General features: G+C 36.8%; 1 protein-coding gene and 1 long non-coding RNA gene across 26 annotated transcripts in view; one reads left to right on the top strand and one right to left on the bottom strand.

The window, feature by feature from the left end:
• Positions 1-3,917, bottom strand: part of PLEKHA5 (pleckstrin homology domain containing A5) — a 259,415-nt gene extending 255,498 nt beyond the window's left edge. For 4 of the 23 annotated variants that reach the window (XM_079141446.1, XM_079141432.1, XM_079141448.1 and 1 more), the window contains exons 1-3: positions 3,515-3,890; positions 3,287-3,366; positions 1,064-1,121 (exon numbers count right to left, since the gene is read on the bottom strand). In XM_079141446.1, coding sequence (XP_078997572.1) covers positions 1,064-1,121; positions 3,287-3,366; positions 3,515-3,606 — 230 coding nt within the window. In that variant the 5' untranslated portion in view covers positions 3,607-3,890. Of the gene's footprint in view, positions 1-1,063; positions 1,122-2,503; positions 2,690-3,286; positions 3,367-3,514 lie in introns of those variants that run through there. The other 19 variants (XM_079141449.1, XM_079141452.1, XM_079141433.1 and 16 more) reach the window with 13 other exon arrangements.
• Positions 2,715-25,984, top strand: part of LOC306662027 — a 110,008-nt gene continuing 86,738 nt past the window's right edge. For all 3 annotated transcript variants that reach the window (XR_013764030.1, XR_013764031.1, XR_013764032.1), the window contains exons 1-2: positions 2,715-2,851; positions 11,386-11,478. This is a non-coding gene — a long non-coding RNA (uncharacterized lncRNA). The remainder of the gene's footprint in view (positions 2,852-11,385; positions 11,479-25,984) is intronic.

The following is a 25,984-nucleotide window of genomic DNA, read 5'->3' as shown; positions in this document are numbered from 1 at the left end:
ATATAAATATCCTTCTAAAAAACTTAACCATACAAGAACCATAGCTAGTAGAAATAAGGCATTATTTTAAAAATGTCAATGGTAAAAATAACTTACTAGGACCAAAGAAATAAATGCACTTTTAGCTAGGTATCTGTTACTAATAAATTACTGAAATCTCCACCAAACCTTGTATTTAAGCTTGTTTTAAAATTCAACTCTTAAACCAAAATTAAACAACAAAAAATTTCTTAAAGTTTCTAATTTAAAACAAAGACAAAACCATCTTTATTTTCCCTTGAGATTAAAAAAATTTCCTACATAATGTTGACCCTCAGCATTTTATCTGTTCAAGATAAATTTGAATAGAAATTAGTTTAATATTCTGTAGAACTTGTTTTAAGGTTGGGACTGACCAATCATCTTTGCTCTCTCAAGCTTTATTGAAAGCCTTTTACTCAATCATAAACATTAGTAAAACACAATGACTTGGATACATTTAAATTACCTGAAGCAAAATTAGAAACTGCTCCCACATATGCTTGTGGAATATTCAGTATTAACTGCTATTTGATTTTACTTTCCGCTTTGTCATTCCTCATGTGATTGTACCTAGCTTTACATCCCTTTAGCTACTTATTCACACCTCTGACCAAAATGCACAAGAATAAATTCATTTAAATTAAAAAAAGATGGTAACATAACTTAAGAGATTATCTGTTGTTTGGTATCTCTTTGCACAGATAATCAAGGACCAAAACTTTTAAGTATCATACAGGTAAAGACAAAAGACTACAATGCTCTATCATCCAGAATATACAGAAACAATTAAAAAATCTAATCATGGTCATAAATGATCTAATTTTCAAGTCAATGAATCAATGAATTTGCGGGTAAATAACAAGAAAACCACGAGTGTCTTTTTTTTTTTCCCTCTCAAATTTCCAACACTATGAAAAAACAAAAGATACGTCTTATAAACCTTAAAAAATCATGATCTTATCTGGACACACAACCACTCAACTGAAGAATAGTCAAAGCATTTGAATTACCAAAGGAAAAGAAAGTTAAAAAAAAAACTCACTTTATATAGTATCTTGCACCTTCAAAAGTATATGCTTCCTCCCAGCCAGTAGGCAAATCTAAAAAACATATAATTACAATCAGTATTACTTCAGTGGGTTAGCACAATAAGTTTCAATCCATTTAAATTATTCTCTTTCATGATTATGGCTATTTTCATTTAAGTAGGTTTATAACTAAAAAATAAGTGTTGAACTGGCAATAAAATTAAAAGTAGATACAGTATCACTTTGGGGAAGATGACAAAGTTTAAAGCTACCAGAAATGTAGCAGCAATGTAAGAGATTATCTGATATGATTTTATACCTCTTAATAATCAGGGTAGAAAGGAGCCTTCCTCTGGCACCCAAAAAAGCAAAGAGAAACCTTCCAATCTTAGGTAAAATACCCATCAATGGTTGTCAAAAAAACAAAACTGTGTCTAAAAGGCAATGTCTACCTTTTTTAGGTATACTGTGTGTACTTAACGCCCTATTTTTCAACCACATAAATGAATCCATCTAAGAAATGTCAATGATGAGAAGGAATAACTTCCTCAGTAATTAATTAGTGGTAAAGAAATCTGATAGTGAATACTTCCATGGTTGTGTTTCTATACATTTGACTTGAAGAGATGTGAAGTTTCAAGTAATAAACTTGGGATGGTTCCTGTGAACATATCACTTATAATGACAAGGGGTTTTATTTAATCATTACTACCTTCCAGAAATAATCCATTGATGTGGGCATAAAACCAGAGTCCAAGCAAAGTAAATCAAACCATAAAAACATTAAGGTATTTAAATCACATCAAAGAACAAAATATTTCTCTGGTATGTTATCAAATCTGTGAGGGTAATTAGGAAACATATTTGTTACACATGACCAAAATAAGCATGAATAATTCCATAGGATGATCAAGCTAAATATATTTTTATTAGCATATAGGCTTCTATTAATACATTTGTTACTATCCATAAAAGCAATGAGACCATCATAGTTGAAAAATGCATGCAAAGCACCGGTATACCCAAGCCAAAGAATAATGCACAAGAGAATTAAAAAAAAAAAAAAAAATGACGGTGTATTAGTCAGAAATACCCTAAAAATGTAACCTCATCATGCTAGTTACACCAGCTTTCCCATTCTTCCTCCTCCACCTTTTTGCAAATTTGAACACATTAGTCACTTCACTAAGCGTTCAATAGGAAAGGCAGGTTTGTTCGACATCCTGGCAACTTCAAGGGATTCTCAGAATCTCAGAGTTGGACAAAGTACCCAGGAGAGGGTCTGCTAAGACCGGCCTTGCCTTCGACCCCAGCTGTTCTCAGGCCTTTCCAATCACCAGAAGAACACATGTTTCGTTTCAGACAAACAAGTTCCACGAATGTAAACAAAGAATGACAAAAGAAAGCCAGACCGGCATTGAAATTACAAAAAGCCCTTCTCCAGCTCAACTCACGTTCCGCGTTCAAGCAAGCTACCAAAGCCACCTGGGAAACTGGTTTCCCCGCCGACCCCCTGCCACTGGGGGCCCAACTGCCCACACGCGGGCCACCCCGGCTCGCCCACCGCCTCCTGGCGGTCTGTGAAGCCTCTGTGCAGCGGCGAGGACTTTGGATCTGGATGGCCGGCAACTGCGGCTGCGAACGCCTCCTCGGGCTCCGGCTGCTCCCCCTGTGGCAGGAGAGAACGCGCCAAGCGTTTCCCGAGCTGTTCCCTGACACAGAGGATGGCAGCACCCCCAGCTCTTCTCCTCCTCCAGCAGCCACCTACCCACAAGTCTCACCTAGAAGGAGGAAGCTGCACGGTAGGAGGCAGCTCTCCCGGGAGGAGGGCGAGGATGTGGCGACCGGGTCCGGGCGCAGGGCTGGGGGCGGGCGGCCACTTCCTAAAGGCTGCTGGGGCAGCGGGACTTAGGAGTGGGCGCAGAGGGAGAACTAGGATGCCAGGTTTCAGGGAGAGGGGTGTCGGCCATCCTAGGGGCGCGGGGGGCGTCCAGTTTGGGATGGGAGAGAGGGCGCAGGAAGAGGGCGCCGTCTCCAAGTGGTGATGAAAGGCTGAGGAGAAAGACGCGCCCAGAGACTCGAGCGAACTCCCCGCGGCCCCTCTACCTGCAGCCGCCCCACCTCGCCGCCGCCCGGGCCGCGGCTCCGGGCAGGTTCCCGGGAGCTGGGCGGCCGGGCTCTGCCGCCGCCTCTCGGCGGAGCCCAACTCTACCCGGCCCGGCCGCGCACCGCCTTACCTGTGCTCTGCCGCCGGTGGCCGGTGACTACGGCCTCGCCGGTGACCGGGTGCAGCCAGGTGGTGCTCTTGGCTTCCTCACTGCAGGGGTGAGAGAAGGGGCAGAGACCCGGTGTGAGTGGGGCGCAGGGACGGGCTGAGGGGCTGAGGACGCCGGACCCCGGCTCCGTCTCCCCTCTCGCCAGCCTCCCGCCCCTTCCGGGCCCCCGCGCGGTCCCCGGCTCTTTACTTGATGAAGAAGACTCGGCCGCCCCTAGTGATCCCGTAAGTCCAGGACCGGGGCAGGGAGCAGATCCACTCCAGGTTCAGATCCGCCGCCATGTCTGATCCCCAGCCGCCGCTGCCGCCGCCTTCTCCTGCTGCCGCCGCGGCTGCCGAGGGAGGAGGGAGCGAGCGAGCGAGCGAGCGAGCGAAGGGAGCGAAGGGAGCGAAGGGAACGCGGAGTGAGCGCGGCCGGAGCGCGCCTCCCCGGCCCGGCGCGCCCCCGCGCGCGCCCTACCCCCTCGGGCGGCGCCCGCCCCGCCGCCCTGGCTGGGTCCGGCCCGCGTCGCCGCGCCTCGGCATCCTCCCTGGCCGCCCGGCCGGCCGCCCCGCCGCGCGCTCGGGGGATGGGCGAGCGGCGCCGCGCCCCGCCGCAGACCCCTCCCCGCGCCCCTCCCGGCGCCCGCCCCCTCGCCGGTGCGAAGGTTCCGGGATCGATCCGAGCGCGTCCTGCCCCTAGGGCTTTGCCCCAAGGCTTCGCAGCCCCGAGCGCAGTTCAAAGCCGGCGAAATAATCCCCGCGCCCCTGAGTTGTCTCTTTAAAACAAAAACACAGCAGCTGAGCCTTGTTTCATAAGAGCTGTTGGATATCCAGATTTTTCAAATATATATCGTTTTAAAATAGAAAGCTGTTTTTATTGAAGCATACAAAAAGGCTTTTCCTGTTTATTTGTTGTGTACAAGAATCAAATATTTGACTACTTACCCATAAAATATGAGTGGAATCAGAATTGACATGGCAAATTTTTCCTTTCCTAGGCCCTTTAAGTCATATAATATTTAATAAAGTAAAAAGTCGCCTTTTCTCCTTTTTTTTGAAAGAATTTACTTATTATCAATGTGGATTTGTACCTTTCCTTGTCTTATGTATTACAATAATTGGTTACTTGACAATGTCCTTGTAAAGTTAACCATTTTTAAATTCCCACAACAACCCAGTAGATACTATTGTAATTTCTACTTTACAGATGGGAAAAATAAAGTTTAAACAATCAGTAATTTACCCAGCGATATACTAGTAAGCCTGGATTCAAACCGATTCTAGGATTTCAAAGGGTTGTGTAACCACCTTACTTAAAAAGTAAGTCTTCCCCACCACTCACCCCTTGTTCTTTGAACAAGGACAGATTTACTGCAACTGAGATCTTCCTGAGCACAACCTAAGAGTACTGTACTTGACTCCTACTGTCTTTGGTCCTCCACCACACTTGGAATTGCTTATGCATCTTTGCAGCAAGATGACTAATTCCAGCAGGATACACAATTCTGTAATAGTAGTACCACTGGGTATTCTCATAGCACCTTTTTCTGACCAGATTTGGGTGCCTTTGAGGCATTATCTCATTCATCTTTTCAGTAAATAGGTAAATAATCTTTCCCAAAATTAAAGGAAACTTAGGCACAGAAAGGGTATATGTCCTTGGCCAGAGCCATATCCAGCAAGTCAGGTGGGATCTGGGTAAGAATGCAGTTTCAATGAACTTTTCTCCCATACTCTTGATTTCCCAAGGCCATTCTGTCTTTGGTGAAAAAGAGTCTGCAATTACTGCTATAATTTTCCTGTCCATCTGCATATACAGTGGGGGGAGAATAACATCACTTTAATGTTTTCTCTTTTTGGGTTCCTTGCATTCTCCTCTTTCATTTAACTACTTAGTACTTCTTGACATCTTATCCTCTGCCCAGTCTCTGGAAAAAATGACTTTAAGAAAAAATCAATAAATAACTAGCAGGAAATGTTCCACATTAGCATCAGTGATCACTGGATATAACATAGCAAGAAATCAAGAGCTGTTGACTTTATATTGTGCTATTATTTCAAATAAAAAATCTAAAGTGAATCTTTTAAATATTAATATTATAATAACTTTAGAAATCTAGTACTTGTTAGTCCCATTATGGTATTTGAATATTTGATTGTGTACTACTGAGAAAGTCTGTAAATTGACCATATGCTGTACTGGGATTCCTTTTAGCTCTGAATCTTTTGATAGTACAAGATTCATTTGTGCAAGGCACATTTCAAAAAGCAGTAGAGATTCGCTTAAAATGTATATCTTAAGAAATCACATTTATGGTGCTCAAGTGGTAATCTAGAATTTTTAGTACAATTCTATAAATGTCCCCCAATTTAGGAAAAGCCTTAAGTAAAACTTAGTGACATATACATAAAGTAAGGCATCCTTCTGATTTGAGGTAATAGCCCATATGACTACCAGAGTCAATAAAAGCAGCCTCATACATTAGAATGTTGGGCACTCTAATTTACTCCTTTAATTAATGAAAATTTTCTTAAAATTTCCTACAATGCCTTTTTTCTGTATCTTTATACAGCTCTGTTTTATCTTGTAGTTGTGGGTACATATAGGTCTCCTTTGCTTCAATAGGATGGGAATCATGTCTTTCCATCACCAAATCTTCACAACCTTGAGTCAGTACTGGAATGGTTAGTGAATTTGATTTTCTTCCAGTGTCTCAACCTCCCAATAGAGTTATTTTCAATAACATACCCCCTTTTATCGCCCTATACCTCTTCAGTAACTGACTCAAACCTAAACTCATATCTAACCTCTGCTTTTTATTATATTTTTTTCATATTTCCATCCTATGAGACTATTCAATTTCTTATATCATGATCTGCCTTTTGGAGTTTTATCCTATGACTATCACAGCTGCTTCAAAATAGGAGAGGTTTACAAAGTACTGAGCACTAAAAATAAACATCATTCTTCCTTTATATAGAAGACAATCTTTGTTCTAAAGGGCTTACAGTTCAAATAAAGCAGAAAAATCACCTAATGACAGGGAAACTGAAAATTGTTTCCTAAAATATGTGAAAGGAAGGAGAATAAGGTGACATTTTAGACAACAGTGAATCAATTTGTTTCCCCTTTTACAGGGAATGAGAAATGTTAGTTCTAAAACGGAGAAAGAGGTTTGTGAAAGAATAATTTCTTTTACTATCAAGAAACATCTATTTACATATAATTAACGGAGAAAGAGGTTTGTGAAAATAATTTCTTTTCCTATCAAGAAACATCTATTTACACATATTGTTTATTTAATCTATCAACAAATTTTGTGACTTTTATTAGGTTATTTTTCTGAATATATTTGATATTTTATATATTTTGTTACATTTTTAGTTCACAAAATAAAATACAGAGTCACAAATAAAACCATTTCACTATTTTTCAACAACCATGTATAGAATCCTTACTGTGTGCCAACTGCTCTGCTAGGTGATATGGATTAAAAGACTTGGCCTGCTTTGGGCAGCTTAGAAAGTGAGATAGAAATCCAAATACTTGAGTATAGTATGGGAAGTAGCATTTTTATCCTTGTAGAATATAAACTTTATATAGCAGTTGTGTTCCTACAGGGAAGGAGAGAGTTCAAAAATGTCTTCAAGGACCTTGCATTTGAACCCCTGGACTTGTTCAGATTATATACCTCTTCCTTTACCCCAATCAGTAAAGCTCCCATTACCTACTTCTTCCTTTGCTATGGAAGAGAAAGACCAAAATTCAAAATTCAAATGGCAGAGAATTAAGAAAACAAGTATGGGGCTGGAATGTACCTCAGAGGTAGAGTCCTTGCCTAGCCTTAGGTTCAATCCCTACTGCGTGTGTGTGTGTGTGTGTGTGTGTGTGTGTGTGTGAGAGAGAAAGAGAGAGAGAGAGAGAGAGAGAGAGAGAGAGAGAGAGAGAGGGGCGGGGGGCAGGCTCCATTCTCAAAGGTGGTTTCTTTTCAAAAGAAAACAAATATGTTACAATGGAGAAGCAGAACATGGGATGGAGTGAGGGAACACTGAATTAGGATTCTGACTGGATTTTAAATTTGGCTTTGCTATTAACTAGTTGTGTGAGATTCTGCAAATCATTTAACCTCCACTTTCCACTCAGACCTCTGGTTCCTCATCTGTAAAATGAAGGCATTGGTCCATTTACGACATTACTTATGATTCTTTTTCCCTCTAAAGTCCTGTGATTTCTTTTTTAAATGTGGTGACTGAAGTTGGAGATGTTTTGTCACAGTGGATGGACACAAGAAAGATACCGACTCTATAGAATTGTTTAGAATGTTTTGCCATTCAGGATTGCTAATGGAAAAGTTTGGAAGGGTGATTTGCAATTTTTTTTTTTACATGCGGCTATCATATTTAACTTGTAGAAAGGTCTCTGTAACATAAGAAAACATTCATGTTGTAAGCAAGAAAATGGACTCTGCAGAGATATCATATCAGATAACCATTAAGTAGCTGACACAGGGCTTGAACCAGGGCCTACAAACAGTAGATTTTAAATTCTATCCACAACGCGGACTTCCTTTCTAGACAAACTTTATTCATTATATCTATCTACTCATCCCCAGTCACCCTACTACTTGCCACAGTTTGCGTCTGCTCGGAGTACTTCACTGCACCCTAGTTCTCCAGATCACCAGTGTCCCCCACCCCCATAGGTCACCAAGATCTTTTCCGTTCTAAGCTCTCATAACGTCCTGCCATATTCACATCGTCACCACTCCTACTCCTTCAGACTCTATACCTCAGGGTTTCATAGCACCACCTCCTTGCAGGAATTTTTTTTTTTTTTTTTTTTTTTTTTTTTTTTTGGTGGTGGTACTGAGGATTGAACCCAAGGCTTTGTGCTTGCAAGGCAAGCACTCTACCAACTGAGCTATACCCCCAGCCCTCTTCCTGCTCTTTTGGCAACATTTCTCAATATTGGTCCATCTGCAGCAGAGTTACTGGAGAAGCTTTAAAGATTGATCCCTGGAACCACCATTTGATCTAGTTATCTCACTCCTTGGTCTATACCCAAAGGACTTAAAATCAGCATACTACAGTGACACAGCCACATCAATGTTTATAGCAGCTCAATTCACAATAACCAAACTATGGAACCAACCTAGCTGCTCTTCAACAGATGAATGGATAAAGAAACTGTGGTACATATACACAATGGAATATTACTCAGCTTTAATGAAGAATGAAATTATGGCATTTGTAGGTAAATGAATGGAGCTGGAGAATATTATGCTAAGTGAAATAAGCCAGTCCCAAAGAACCAAAACTGAATGTTTTCTCTGATATGTGAATGCTAATTCACAATAAGGGGAGTGACTAGGAAAGAATAAAAGTACATTGGATTAGACAGAGGGGAGTAAAAGGAGGGCAGGGGGTATAGGGGGTATAGGATGGTAAAATGAATCAGACATTATTATCCTATGTGCATATAGGATTACATGACAGATGTAACTCATAACCAGAAGAATGAGAAGTTATATTCCATTTATGGATGATGGGTCAAAATGCATTCTACTGTCTTGTATAACTAATTAGAACAATTAAAAAAAAAATCGATTCCTGGGCTGCTCCCTAGACGTAGAAGAGTTAGACCAAGGAATCATCATTTAAAAGCATTTTGGTGATTCTTATATACACTAACATCTGAGAACCACTGATCAATAAGATAACCATTCCTAAATCTGTATTTCTACCTTAGGCCTTTCTCCTGAATTTTAGACCATATATCAAATTTCCTTCTAAATATATTCCTCGAATACTTCAAACTTAACATGCTGAAACCAAGTCACTTTTCATGCATTATGCTTTAGGAAATGGTGCAAGCATCCAACCAAATATCCACATCAGAAACTTCAGAATCACTTTCTTCACAACTAGCTGGTTAATAAATTGTACTATCCATTAAATATGTCAAAAAATTATCTTCCTTATTTCCTATATCCCAATGTGAATACTCATCATTGCCACCAGAATAATTTTTTTAAAAATACAAATCTGAGTGTTTTCCTTTCTTGCCTAAAATTCTTTCATGGCCTCAGAATTTAGAGGATAAAATCCTAAGCCTGTTGCTTATTATTTGGAGACCCATCAGATTTGAGCCCATCAGCCTACATGTTAGCCATATGTACTGTTCTGTGAACATGCTAAACTCTTTCACACCGGTGTGCATGCTACTTTCCCTCTCCCTGGAAAGCCATCTTCCTTGTTTTCCTAACAAACTTCTACTGATGTTTAAATTCTCAGATTTACTCAGATTTACTTCTGCTAAGAAACCTTGCCTGATTCCTTTGACCAACCTCGTTCCTTCTTCCACCATACTCCCATATTTTCTCTACTGAATTGATATTATGGCCTGTATCTCTTTCTTCTGTTTTAACTTCCAGAATACAACATGTTATTTATCCATGTCAATTAACATTCAATAAACATTATTTAAGTGAATAAATACTAGCACTTTTACATAGTACTCTATATTTTATTAAACACTTTATATTTGATACTTATTCCTGTTTGTATTACTGCAACCTGTCATGAATCATATTTCTATCCTTTCTTGAATTTAACACTCTCTTTAGCTTTTTATAGACTATCCAATATACAAGGGAAAAAATGGCAGAGGCCCAAGAGCAGCATAAGAGTGTATGAATATAGCTGATTCTGTAGAGCTATCTACCTGGCTTAAAGAATACTAAGGATTTGTAATTATTTTGAGTGAGGCACTGAAGAAGAGAAAGAGTTCAGCATTATATTTAGTTTGTTAAAGGTATTTATGGAGCCTTTCTTTGAAAATAAATTCTTCATAAGGAAAGTAATATTGATAAAAATAACATGTACCTAGAAAATCAAATGTAGCTGAATGACCTGGGGGGAATAAATAAATTTGTTATTAATATGTGTAGCTATAAGTGACCAAGGTTATTGGATCTCATGCTTTATTAATCAACTTCATGTTACTATAATGTACCTGAGATAATTGAATTATAAAAAGAAAACATTTGGAGATTCCAGGCCAAGACTGGGCAGATCCACTGTTTTGGACCTCTGCTGGGGGTACAGATGGCAATGGAGAGGGAAATGTAGCAGAGCCAACTGCTTACATCATAAAGCAGTAAACAAAAGAGAAAGACTGAAAGGGTCAGGGTCCACATTATTTAAGTGAATAAATACTAGCACTTTTACATAGTACTCTATATTTTATATCCCGGAAGAGGATATCCCCAGTGACTTAGGAATCTCCTATAAGGTCCCTTCTCACAAAAGTTCTACCACCTCCCAATAGCACCACCCAGGGAAAGAGGCCTTGAACAGATGGGCCTTTGGAGGACACTCTTGCAAACCATAGCACACGGCCTAAGTCAAAGGATAAATGCAGGAGATCCATATTTTCCCTCATTGTTCCAAGCATTTTGCACAGTGTATGAATACTCTCTAAGTAGACTATTTTACTTTAATATTTTGGATCACTACTTAAAATGTTTTTCCCATTTGACAATGTCTGTCTTTTCATAGAAAATTATGCACACATTTATATGCACACATTTACTTTTTAACCAATTTCCTGAGTTTCCAATTCATGTTTGAGTCAATTATATGTGGAATTTTATAAATGATAATCTAAACTAGAATATCTGCAGTTAATTGTAATATATCATAAAGTCCAAATTAAGGAAAATGTAATGCAAATGCAAATTTTTGCATTATGATAGTCACTGTCTTCTGCATAATTTATATTCAACAAATGTTTAGTAATTGAATGAATCATAAAATAACAGTATACAGTGCTGGGGGGGTGTAATGGTGGCTTTTTAACGAAGCTTTTCTATTTTGAATACATTTTCCTTAAAACCAAACGGTTGTAAATGCAGAAGTTTCTCTCAGTTGAATTTCTAATCTAAAGGACATACATGTTTTACCTAAGAAAATCTGAATAATTGTAATAGGAAATATGAACAAGCTTAAAATGAAATCACATTTGAAGTCACAAGCTGAGAAAATGAATCACATTGCCTTAAATTTCACTCTTTACAGTGCTGTGTGGGATAACAAAGGAGAGAAACTGAGCTGTGTGGAACCCATTTTGGTGAAAACTTGGTTGTGCATTGAACTGCACTACTGAATTATGTAAGTATCTTTCCAATTGTATCATTCTGACCCAACTATACCATTTGTGTAGAGTGGATAGAATTAGCTATGTAATTAGCTATTTTACTGGAATATTTTTGAGAGGTTTTTTTTTTTTTTTTTTTGGCAATCTTGATCAAAGGATGATTTAAAAATGTTCATAGCTGTCATAGCATTTATCAACAACAAAATGCAGTTAATTCTAAGTTTACCAGCAATATTTAGCATGCTTAGAAGATCAGATGATACTCTAAATATTGATGAAAACTAAAGATTCATTTATGTTCATAAGCAAAAAATTTGGTACTAAAATATTTTGATAGCTAATGAAGTTCTCTGTATACTATTATTCTTAGTACCTTTATTGCATTTGAATAGAGATCTTTTCAGTTTATTAATCCAAACAATTCAAATAATAACCATTTTTCATAGTGTGTGTATATGTATACGTGTGTGTGTGTGTGTGTGTGTATGTGTGTGTATATATAATATATGTATTATATTAAGCTAGGGATACTGGGGATTCAAAATTCAGATTTTGGCTCTCAAGGCATTACAGTCAAGTTAGAGTGGGAAAGAGTGGGGAAGACAGAAATGATTATTGTATCAGCTACAAATGACAAGATAGATATGGCCCAAGATGGAAGATAAAACCTTGTAAAAAGGGTATCTAACTTGAAACTGTGATAAGATGGTTAGGGAAGGTTTCCTAGAGAAAGTGGTATCTGACTTGTGTTGTTAATTAACATGCCCTTTACAGATATTTAAATTGGTAAATTACACTTTGAGCTAATTCAGTCCTCCCTCCTTTCTCCTCTGTTAGGGTATTAGATACAAGAAGTCTGAGGGCATGCATGGTAGTAATGGGTAATGGTTTACCCCAACATCACTTCTTCCCTATTAGATAACTTTGATTTTGAGTTGAACACACTGATGTGTGAAATACAGACATATTTCTGATAATCCATTACCTAGTCGCAAGCCCTGAGATTGGGTTCAATAAGCAAGAACACAGAAATGTATGGCAGGTTATAGGAAATTTCCTTAAAAGATGGTTGGCAGATATTTGATCCTGCTTCTTTCCTTCCTCTACCTGCTACTTGGAATGAGGATGGAAGACTACAGTTCCATCTTAGATAATGAAGACAAGAGTCACACCCTAAGGAATGTAGAGCTGGATACAGCCTAGGATCCTAAGAACTTCAGGCAACTGAGCCAACACAACTCTGGACTGCTTCCCCCAGACTTGTGAATGAAAGAGAAAATAAATTCTCTCTTGATTAAGCCAATGCTATTTGGAGGGTATTTGCTATTCTCAATTGAACCTAATCTTATCTGTTATATCATATTTATTTTGTTCACCAGCTCTTAATATAATGCCTAGTACATGTTAGGTGCTCAATATTTTTTTCATGAATGAATGAATGAATATATGAATCCCCCCACCTACATCCAAAACCACATAAAATTGACCATATGCCCCAGTAACTTCTGATTAGTCTCTTAGATGACCCAGATTTTCTCATTGCCTACCTTGTTGTTTCCTGAGAGACAGGCAAACCCTCTCAGAAGCTACTTTAACTCATTCTTGTAACTAGACTATTAACTTTTTTGATATCTTATTTGAACTGTAATAATAATTAGTTGTCCTTCCTTACTGTCTTTATAGACTACATGTTGTTGATATGTTTTCATATTATTACAAACAGAAAACAGAATTGAAGAAAACTTAATAAATACCTTTGCCAACTGTGCACTGAGGGACATATGTTGTGGTTATGTTCTTTTTACCCAGATTTCAGGGACAGAAACAGAATAGAAACAATGCCAATATTATAAAAATTCTCCCAAACACATACTCTTCAGGAAAACACTACTAATAATAATTATTAGGGATAAGAACATTGTCAAGAAGATGTCTAGCATATAGTTTGTTCTGCATGTAATGAAGTCTAAGAAGTAAACACATTAAAAAACATTTTTAAAATGTTTCCAGATTGTTTCAGTACATTCATGGCAATGCCTTTTTATTAAACATTTTAAGATGTAGCAAAGTGCATTAGACTCAAAAACCTAAGCTTTAATATCATGAAATAGCTTGAACTGCTCAGATATAAATGTTTTAAAATAGAGATGGCATTTTTCTAGAGAGGAAAAGAAGGAAAGGTAATTTAGATTAGCGATAATTTACATGCTGTTCTCGTCTCTGGGCAACTTGCTGTGTTTTGTCCTCTAATGTCCATCACTTATTTTCATAATGATTACTCAAAAATAAACCTGAGTGGCACTTTTTCTCTTCTTTTAATATGAGAATTGTCCTCTATGAAATTATGCTTAATTTAGGGATGGAGATGATTTGTTTTACAGTTTAATAAAAGGAAAGAAAGAAAGAGAAAGGACCCATACTAAACCAAGATTCTAATTATCTATGAGTTAATGCTTAGAAGTGCAAAATGATTTTTCAAAGTCTTTCTTTTTTTCTGCTCAGGACCCTCCTAGAAACTATATTGGGTAATTCTTTTTTCAGACCTGAAGAATTTGTCACCAGAAAGAACTTTCTCTTTTCCAGTCCTTCACACGTCAAGGTTAATGGTGTAGAGCTCCACGAGTAAGTACAACCCAGTGCAATTATGAGCAGAATTAGGAGGAACAGGCTGAAGGACACCCCTGATGGAGATGGGTGAGAGGAAAGGAATCAGTGTTTCATGGAATGAAGGATCTTCATCAAGCAATTAGAATGCATTTCAAAATTGTTCCAAGATATTTATGTGCCCAAATTGTAGCCTTGTGTGTAGTATTCAGGAAAAAAACTCACAGAATTAGAATTATTATGACCTGAAACGACCTCATTTTTGTATTTTTATTTATGGATGAAGAAGTAAAGGCAGAACCAGCTATGTAATTTGCAGGAGGTGCACTATGAAAATGTTGGGCCCCTTGCTCAAAAATCATTATGAATTTCAAGATGATTACAGCAGAGCATTAAATCAGTTACAGGGTACCTCTGTACACAGGGCCTATGTGACCACACAGGTTGCACATCCATGAAGCCAGTTCAGAGAGGAGAGACTGGTTAAATTATTTGCCCAAGGTGGTAAAAGTGATTAGGTGCAAAGCTAACCTCCTGATTCATTGTTTACTTATTTTCTTTTTTCTCCTTCATCTCTGCATTCTATTATTTCTCCATATTCACTTCAAACTTAGCTTAGAAGAGTACATATTTATTCATTCATTCAATTAATGTTTCTTGAATAATGACTTTGTGGCAGGCAGTATGTTAGGAATTGACACATAAGGCACATTCCTTAAGTACTATTTAAGTCCTGGGTGCAGAGAAAAAACTATAGGGTGAGAAACATTACTTCTATAGAGATTGAGGGGAAGATAGAACTCTGACATACTACCACTGTGAGTTAAATAGGTATTAATTTTCTGGAAGACAATGTGGTATATAAGACAAACATCTTAAAATGAGTGATACTTTGACCAGAAATAAGACTTCTTGGAATTTATCATAAGGGAATAATAAGAAGTATGGGCAAAGTCATATGTAGAGTTATTCTTCGCAGTAATTTTTTTTCCTCATAAATATCCAAGAATGTGGGTTTTGTTAGGCACTCTTTAGTTTACCTATGCTGTTATGCATATGTAATCATTAAAAATGTGGTTTTGTCAGGCTGGGGTTGTGGTTCAGTGGTAGAGCGCTTGCCTAGCATGTGCAAGGTACTGGTTTCGATCCTCAGCACCACATAAAAATCAATCAATAAATCAAGTAAAGTTTTAAAAAATGTGGTTTTATAAGACTACTAATATGGGGAAATGTTTAAAATGTATAAGAAGTCTAAAAGCAAGGTTTAAAATTGTATTAATAACATGATACTTTCTTTTTTTGTTTTTGGTGCTAGAAAATGTAACTAAGAAAGTGGCAAAGGGTACATACCCCAAATATTAGAAGGGATAAGCTTTTTGTAATTAGTTTGTTTCTTTGTAGTTAATGTATTTTCCATATTAATTTATTGAACATATTTTTATAATAAAACAAAATTTTAAGTTCTACTTATATTCAACTGTGAAAATCTATGTTTTCTTAAATGCCTGGAGACAAAGGGTAGCTATTCTACATTTTACCTTTGGCAAAATTAATGCGTAAGTTATATAAATAAAAGCTCATGGTAGACTTAACTAATTGTCAATCACAAATTCGGATGAACTGAAATATTTCCTTTCACTGAAAGAACTCTTACAGGTAATATAGTCCAATCTCTCAAGTATTAATTATCTCTATGATATAGTTAGGCAATATAAGATTACTAAATTCAGAGATAGTTTTTTTAATTTGTGAGAAACTGGATCTTAGCTAAAATATAACAAAGAGAAGCCTATTTGGAATCAGAACACCAATATTCTGTAACTACATTATGGTTATATGATATAATTGTGCATGATAAAGGCAGGAGTGGGTGTATTACTGAGTAGATGCTCTGAAAAATCCATCTCAAAATGAAAAAAAATGCCACTATTCATGAGTGTGTATCTTCTTTAACTTCACATTAGTTTTTAAGAATTTTTGTTAGTGTATTATAGTTATGCATAATAGTGAAAACTTCACATTAATTTTTGAATGTTGACTTTTCACAAAATGTAATGATTATAAAATTGCCTCTTATCCATACAATTACAAAGACAAAATATGTTACTGAGTGAGGTTCTGAATGAACCACTTGTCTGATATATTTTTATGGCTAGGGTCTGGCACATGAGCTCTATTAGTATTCAGGTTTAGTCCTAATTTTCCTTTTTATCCATTTGAAAAAAGAGTCTTTGGTGAATGGTGATCCTAAATAGCAAATACAGTGGCCAAAAGTCAATTCACATAGTAACTACCCTCCCTAAAACACAGGTTATATTACTTTATATATTTCCTGTGCTCTCTCTCTCTCTTGTTTACTTTGGGCCTTGACATGTAGAATGACCTGGCCCACACCCTTAACCACAAGAGGTGCCATTTTTAAATCCTGATTTTATATGGAAAATAATATGCAAGGAAAAATATCTAGAAGAATGAAAATAACATGTAGTATTAATTATCTCTGAGGAAAAACTTATAATAAAATTCCAAAGTAATAAAAAGACTTCTAAGGGCTACAAATGACAATTCACTTTGAGCAATACTGATAGTAGCATACTATTAGAAAGAATTTTGACAAACCACAAAAGAAACTATTGCTCTGGACCTGGCCATCCTTTTTGCTTAATCCCAATTTCTGTTTCACCATCATTTTGGTTTTGTTTTCTGCCTATAAATACCATCTAAATGTCTGGCACTAGTGGGTCTCAACATTTTTTTAATTGATAATTTAATTGACAATTGTTAAACTTTTAGTGTTCATTGATTATGAAAAAAAGTATATGTGCATGGACTATTTATCTCTGGGTACCACACCTGATCTGTACCCCATATTTCCAAGAATGTTTTAAAAATGCAGATCTAGAGAATATAAAAGAAAAGAAATTTCCCTTAAAACTTGTTGATTTTTTGTTTTGGGAGTTGCAACTTAATGTATACCTGTTAAAATTAATGTTCTTCTTTTAACTTAAGAAAATTAACCAGGAGGGAATAGGGTAAATCTCCATGGTAGCGCCCTTGCCTGGTACATATAAGACCCTGGATTCAATCTCCAGCACTGCAAGAAAAAAAGAAAAGAAAATTAACCCAAGGAGAAATTTTTTCAAGGATAAATAATGCTCACAAAATACAGGAAGAAGAAAAGGATCCTATAATGGGGTAAAAATCTACCCAATCATAGAAGGAATTCCAGAACCTTGTATTTATTACAGATCTCACTATTAATCCAAAGAGCTGCAGAATTGAGAAGCATTGGTAAGCTTTTCAGCAAACACTAAGCCTATGTGGCAATGTTAACTAATTATTTAAGTTTAGATTATAACAAGAAAGTGAGAAAATGAAACATTAAAGATATAAATATTCAAAGACATAATTAATTTTGCTTTATCTTGGTTAAGTAAGAATAAAGGAATGGTCATTAAATGGAAAAAGAGAGGAGACATTAAGGTATTTGGACTCTTACGATAGCGTGCCAACTTGAGAAAACGACACTGGGGAAAGAGTTTGCTTTGACTTATGTTTGAAGTTGGGAGGAAAGGAAGCAAGAGAAAGCATTTTCACTATCTTCGTTTTCTTCTGCTTGAAATGCCACCTGGTCATGGTAAAATTCTCTTGCCACATCCCAAGAATGTTTTTTAGTACTAAATATTGTAGAGAATCTGCTTTTTCCCATAAAATGATTGTTCAGTTAAAATTTGTATTACATTTTGCATACCAATAGTATTAACTTCTTCATAGCACAGCAAATTTAGATTTTCTTAATTTAGCAATTCAGCAAATATTTTGTCATTGGCCATGTGTTGTGGTATGTGCTGCTAATCCTAGCCACTTGGGTGGCTGAGGCAAGAGGATCACAAGTTCAGGACCAGCTTTGATAACTTAGTGAAACCCTGCTTCAAAATAATAAATAAAAAGGTCTTGGGATGTAGCTTAGTGGAAGAGCACAGCTAGGTTCAATCCCCAGGACTTAAAAAAAAATTCACATAAAAATATGAAAATACTGGTTCCTCAAAAAGTTGAACATAGAATTATCACATGTGCCAGCAATTCCACTTCTAGTTATATACCTAAAGGAGAAGAATGCAGATTCCTAAACATTATACACCAATGTTGCTTGCAGCATCATTTGTGATAACCAGGAGGGAAACAAAACAGCCTAAATGTTAATTCATGGAAGGATATATATAAAAAGTGGAATATATATACCATGGAATATCATTTAGTCTTAAAAATGAATGGAATTCTGATATATGTTATACGAGTGAATGTTAAAAATGCAATGCTAAGTGAAATAAGTCAGACACAAAAGGACAAATATTGTATGATTCCACTTATATAACATCCCTGAAATGGGCAAATTCATAGAAACAGAAAATATAGAACTAGGGGTATAACTCAGTGGTACAGTGTTTGACTAGCATGCATGCGGCCCTGAGTTCAATTCCTAGCACACACACAAACATACACACACATACCACACAGAGATTACCAAGGTTATCAGGGACTGGAGAAAGAGAAGAACATGGAGTTATTGTTTAATGGATGCAGAATTCTGTTTAAGATGATAAGAACTGGAAATGGAAAGTGATAATGGTTATACAACATGGCAAATGTATGTATTGTCACTGAATTTCACATTAAAAATGGTTAAATTAGTAAATTATATATATGTATATCTTGATAAAATATATATTAAAGATAAAATAAAAGCACTAACAATATTTAACCACCACATACATTTTGAAAAAATGCCATAAATTCATACTAGAAGTGGCTCTTGTTTTGGAACATGCATGATTTTTAATCTTTCTAATCATATAACTCAATTTTACATTGATGTGTTTTCCACACTTTGAGATTATTCAGTACTTCCATTCCTAAACAATCAGGGCTGGACTGGTTAATGCTCTGCAGGGGAAGAATGTTCTATGCTGTTAACCAAACAAAGCTAAACAGTCCTTAAAAGATAATTAAAAAACAATCTCAGTTGTATAATATGCAGCCTTTATCAAGTGTAAATGACTATAAACCGTTAACATCTCCCTGATCCAGAGTTCCCTAGTACATAGTTTGCAAAACACAGCTACCCAGTCACCTTCATGATGTAATTGAGAGTTGGTCTTCACAATTGATTCATTTATTCACTTATTTGTTCATTAGTCTTTCCATCATTGTGAGTCAATCTGACTTATTTGTTGAGTACCAACATTGGGTTAAGCACTTTATTAGGTGTCATTCAGTGTCCATGTGAGCATCCTATATCTAGATATGAATAATCTGAAATGCCTTCTGTTTACCATTTATAATTTACCCCTAGTCGCTCTAGTGAAAGACTTCACTGTGTCACTGGATCCATCTCACTTTTGTTGGTCAGTTCTAGATATGGAAGGAAGATCTTTTCTTTACCCATTGTCCAGCAGACCATTTCTCCTTTGCCCTCCAATAATGTGAAGATTGCTTTCTCTGCCAGAGTCACAGTTCATACCACAGGACCATCTCTATTTTTCTTTTAGGTGGATCCGGCCTCTCTCAGTCAAAAACAAGAGATACATTGTTAAATGGGATTCCTCTCACTCTGATAGTTATTTACATTACCCTATTTCATAGAGAAAGGAACAGGTCTACAGTTATACCACTACTAAATGGCAGAGCTGGAATCTAAACTTTGACTCCAGAGTTGGTACTGTTGGTCACTATTCTGTGGTGCCTCTAGTGTTAAAACAAGGCAGAGGAACGAAGGCCTCTCCTGTGAAAATCAGAATGCAAGTACTTCCTGAGCTGGGTCTTGTTAAATAAGTCTACATGTCATCAAATACCCACCTCATACACACATCTGTAGAGGGAGCATGTAGGGATTGCTACACATATGGTTGTATAAGTTCAGCACAGTGATTCCCAGCTAAGAAAATGGAGTGGGGACAGAGGAAGGCTGGAGCGTCCTCTCTGCACAATGAGCTGTGCATCCTCAGATGGGTCTTCACTCACCTGGAGGAAAGGATACAGTTTGCATGTACTGTATCTTATTCTTTCCATCTGGTTTCTGGGAGTAGTCTTGTGGGAAGGATGAACTGCAGGTTACAATTTAAATGAGAAAACTTGATTTCAAAGGAACTTTGTGTTCTTATCTTCTAATTCTTGCCTCATAATTCTAACGCTTCCATTACTGTCATCAACACTTCCTTTCTTGTCATAACTGGAGCTGCTTGCCCTCCAGAGTATCCCTATTCCAAAATTAATTCTTCCTCCTCTCTAAGAGAATATTTCCACATTTTCAGATATGACTGGAAACTGATTGGTTTCTTCATAATTTATGTCAAGTTATAAATCACTAATTATCCTTCTTAAAACTCTAAAAAGAGCTGGGTATGGTGGTGCACACCTGTAATCCCAGCAACTCAGGAGATTGAGACAGGAGAATCAAAAGTTCAAGGCCAGCCTCGGCAATTTAGCAGGGCCCTAAGCAATTTAGTGAAACCCTGTCTCAAAATAAAATATAAAAAGGGCTGGAGATATAGCTCAGTGGTTTCAATCCCCAGTACCAAAACAAACAAACAAACAAACAAACAAACAAACGAAAAACCCTCTAAAAAGAGACTGTTCATTAATGAAAAGAGCATTTGCTGAGCATGATGGTGCATGACTCTAATCCCTGCAATTTGTGAGGCTGAGGCAGGAGGACCATAAGTTTGAAGCAAACCTGGTCAATTTCTCAAAAACTTGTCTCAAAATAAAAAATAAAAAAAAGGGTCGAGAATGTGACTCAGTAGTAGAGCACCCTGGGTTCAATCCCTAGAACCACAAAAATAGAGTAAAACTAAACCTTCAATTAGTAAAATTTCAGGCAGGGAGCAGATGTTTTTGGACAAAAGAACAATTTGACAATTTATGGGTCAAATTAAGATGGCTAGCCACCTACCTGTGTTCTATTTAGGTTTAAGAACATCATAGTGGCAGTACCTCTTACTTGACCTCTCCTTACGACTAACACTAGAAATGTACTGCCCAGTGTGTGTTTTCCATGTTTCATATCATCTGCTGCCCCTCCTTTAGACCTACTGTCTGCTCTATTTCTTTGATCTTCTGGGAATTGAACTGGTGCTCACTGGACAACTGTCCCTAGCTTAAGTGCCAATAGGTATTTTTCCCAGATTCACTCCAGAAAGTCACCTTTAGCCCTAGCCCCAGTCCCAGCTTGGGTCACTTAAACCAGATCAAGATGTTTTTAATGAACATTCAGCTTGATAATCTGGCCTCGATCCGTCATCTAATATTAATTTAATATAAACTCAATAGTATATAGGTTGTTATTCAAAGTGAGCCCTGAAGCGTTTTGTTGGCTTTCTCTCTCAAAGTCTTCTTTTAAGATGCAAATTCTCTAAGTGTGAATAACACTTTCAACCCATTACACTGGGGTGTTGGTGACTTTTCTGATTGCCTTCCCCCTCCCCACCCCCTTGGAGGAGCTTAGGCAGGGAGGTTAGAAAATGGGAGGAGGGAGGACATCGAGAGGGGGAAGGAAAGAGGCAAAAGAGGGAATGAAAATGAAGAGACGGAATAAGCATAATTGAAATTGCCAGTACTGAAAAACTGACTAACCTGTTGATTGAGTTTTCCCCATTTTTTTAAATTGGTGCATCATAGTTGTAAATAATGGTGGGATTCGTTGTTACATGTTCTATATACACAGGACATAACAATATCCTGTTGATAATTTTTAATTTGGGGGCAACACTTTAGAATAACACCTGGGGAAATACATCAAATGAGTTACCTATAAACTGATATCACTCAGGAGATCAAGGAAACCTACATAATTTTAGAAGTACCCATCCAGTTATTTCATGGTATTACAGAGATGCAAGCTCTCCTACTCTTGATATGTAACAAACAAGTTTTTTATTCACATATCTCATGATCTCCAAGGATTCTTTAAATGTCATGAAATAATAAATATTTTTTCTTAAACTGTGTCATTATTATACATGCCTTGGGACATAGGAAATGTATCTCCTCCAAGCTATCTAAAGAAGAAAAAAAAAAAAGGAATCTCTTATAAAGAGGCACCATTTTACAGAACTCAAGGGCGAAATATAAAGCCAGAAGTCCCAAGGGATTGAAGTGGAGAGAAGAAAAGTTGTCAATGACCAAGGTGACACTTGGGATGCTTTTCCCTTTTCCTCAGTCTCATCCCTTCCCCCATGCTACATCATTATAGTCTTTAATTTTTCTTTACTCTTTTCAGAAAAGTTGCTTTCTTAACTCCACTTTTACATGGTACATTATGTTGAGTTGCCAGATTCAGCAAATGAAAATTCACAATGCTTGTATTTCTTCTGGCTATCCTAAAATAATGCCTGGCCAATCTAGTGCCCTCATTTCCTGAGTCTACCTGACCCATAACCCAGAGATAATTTATAAACTTCTCTGTCCTTATTCAAAAGTCAAAAGGAAGAATCTGATTAATCCATCTTGGGCCACTGTCCAGCCCTGATCAAATCCAGTGTTGCTGGGTCTTATAAGGCAGTCACAGGAACCCCTACTCCCTATAGTTAGGAAGTAAAGGGGAAAGTGCTAATAAGTCAATCCAAAACCTTATAATAAACTTAGACTGTCAGTAGACATTCCATTATAGTTATTAATTGTTGCTTCTCTTTTGGTCATTCACAATATCTTTACATGATGTTTTAACCCTTTTCCTTTATGCACAGTAGCAGCTAGTGACTTTTTATTTATTACCCGTCAATCAAATGAAGCTAATTAAACATGAGATAAAATCATCTATATTATCAGCATCTATTGCACTGATGGCTAAAAGTCACAGTGCCATCAGTTCATGTGGGGTCATAATGTTATAGGAGGTAGAGCATGGAGGGAAAGAAATTGAACTTGGATCACATGACCTGTGCTTGAACTCACATGATTTAAGTTTTAATCCTAGCTCTACTCACTACTTACCATGATGCCTTAAGGTTTCATAACCTCTTCTAGTCTTGGTTTGTATAAAACAGGGATAAATATACTTGTCCTGGCCACTTGCCAGGACCATTAATCAAATGAGATAATGTATGTGAAATGTTTTATAAACTTTATAAACATAAGATTCTTCTTATTGTTGCCCAATTAAAGATGCCAATAAAATATATATATTCAAGAAAAATATCTTTACTATATTTGCATTTATTATCAGTTAGAGGCATAAAGATAGAATTATTCAAAGAAAAATAAAATCTCCTGAAGCGACTATTACTATATGTACCAACTTTAAAGACAAAATTATTCTTATTACTTATTATTTTTAATATGTAATTTAAAATGAACCAAAAGCACACTGGACTTGGGAAGAAAACTACCTCACAACAACAAAATATGGGTATCAAAGCCCTTATGGTTTTTGGTCTTTTAACATGTTCTGCATTGTTCAGGTAAGATCTTTGAAGCCTTCCCAGTTTGATTTCCATATTTATGCCACTGTCTCATCTCTTATTCTCATTTTTTTGGAATCTCCACAAAGTATTAATGTTAATACATCTCTTGCATCACATAGAAATTACTATCAGTATATACTCTGTTCTGATTTCATTTTTCTCTATGACCTTAAACATTCTCAGTTAGGGAAAATGAGAAATACTGTTCCTCACAAGTGATAGGAAACCTGTGGAAAAGCAAAGATTTCTTGGCTGCTGAAAATGCCTTCTTTTTTGCAATGAGTATGGAACATATTGGTCCTGTCTAAGGATTTCCGATCCTAAATGGGGTATGACTTACATAGGTAGCCAATGAATGATTATTGAATGGAAAAATTGATTACAGCTTGATCGAATTATTATATGCTCAAGAAGATCAATATCTTTTTGTTAATTAGTTCATTTAATTATCTAAAAATGACATTACAAGGATTTTGACCTTGAAATAATCTCTAGGTACAATTCCTTAAGTAAGCCATTGAACTGAATAATATGTTTTAATCAAACACTTGCCACTTGCCTTATTTGAGAAACACTTGTCAGTACACATTTTGAATATTGATAAGGCAAAGTCTATATCCTTTTTTGTACGGATGGGTTTTTTTTTTTTTTTTTTTTTTTGGTTATTTGAAATCTTAAAGTTAGTTGAATTCATGTCTAAGAAAACTGAGTTGAATTTCAAGCCTGTGCTGTTATGTTTGACATGGTTCACATTTTCAAAAAAAGAAAATGGAAACAAAACAAACAAACAAACAAAAAAACCAAACAAGCAGGCTATTTCCAGGCAAGATTTATGTTTACAAAATCATGTGGAATGATTGCTTATTTTAACCATGAGATTGATCTTGGGGTGATGAACTTTTAAAACAAGATGAACTATGGCCAATTAGACCTAGAGACACAGAAAATGAGTTATAAAAACAAAACACAGGAAGGATAAAGTTGCATCAAGGGACAGCTTTTAATATGCAATTGAAGTTCTGGTATTATTCTACTTCTTTTGTTAGGATCACAGATCTTGTAGTTAGGATGTTCAAACTAGTTAATGTATTAGGTTTGCTCAGATGATTACTGCAGACTAATTGCTCGTTATTTCATGATGTTTTGTTTGTTTCACGCTATTGCTCACCATCACTATCCAGGTTTATAGAAATCTATCCCTTGTTTATAGCATCAGTTTCTTTCCTTAGACCTGAAAGATGTATCTGCACTTCGTTGCTTTCCTTTGTGACTTGTTTCTTGCTTATGTCCCAAGTTTCTGCCTAACTGGTTGGAGGAATACTTCTGGGCTTGCCTCTGTAATTTGTTTAATCAGGTCCAGGTCATGGGAACAGAGCAATGATTCTAAGAATGATTTGCCCTCAGCTGAGGTCTGGCCACCCTAGAGATTAGACTTCACATTGTGGGGGCCACAGCATCCTGTCTCAGAGCAGGGGTTGGTAGCCCTGAGAAATCATTCTGGGAAAAAATCTGGAAATTAACCTGAAAATGAGGGAAACTGATGGATAGACTGAAAAAAATAGCCTGTCTATGCTTGAATGGCAATTGCAATGGTCAGACCTTACCTCAACTTTCTTGCCGTAGTTAAAATCAATAGTATTTTTTTGTTGTTGTTTCTATTTCATAAGAAATCACATTCATATATACTGGTCAAATCTTTTCTTCTCAATACCACTGAAACTTTTTCTGTAAAATTTCACTAAACTGACTTTTGGATTATAACTATTAATTCACTTATTAAAATAAAATTTCTCCAGAGAGAAATAGATCTGACCTTTTAAAAAACCTTACATTATAGTAAAAGGAACATTTTGACACTCTACAAAGATGTCTCCTTGCTGAAAATAAAGGGAGAACATTAGATTAATGGTACAGTAACGTAACAGCTCTATTCTTATGTTTGTTCACATATACCATAGACTTAGTCATTGCATAAATAAATTTCGCATCCCATACTGAGGTTTTATAAAATTATATCTAAGAATCACTTTTGGTCCTATTTGAAGCTGGAAAATAAAAGCTTCCTGTAGAAAGTAATTGAAGTCTCCTATTTATTTTTTCTTCACAAACTTTTTCATAAAATATGACTTGCTGGCCCCAAATGGACTTGGGGGACAATGAAGGGTAATTACTTAAATGGATGCTGTGGAGCACGCAAAGAAAATCAAGCTATTGAGGTACAGTAGTATTCTTTTAGATATAACAATTTTAAGTATGCTCACTTATATTCACTTCAAAATACTATTCAAAATACTATTAAGATAAACCTTGCCACACGCATGGAATCCCTAAGACTGACTTATGATTACAAACCCAATTCAAAACACAATATTTGGAAAATCTGGTCTTTATTGGACAATATAGCCGGTGGGGGCTGGGTGTGGTAAGAAATGAGGTTCTCATAACATTCTCAAAA

Source organism: Sciurus vulgaris, assembly GCF_902686455.1.
Source record: "Sciurus vulgaris genome assembly, chromosome: 5".
Classification (NCBI taxonomy): domain Eukaryota; kingdom Metazoa; phylum Chordata; class Mammalia; order Rodentia; family Sciuridae; genus Sciurus; species Sciurus vulgaris.
Note: the sequence above shows the minus strand (reverse complement) of the source record. Positions and strands in the feature narration are given on the sequence as shown.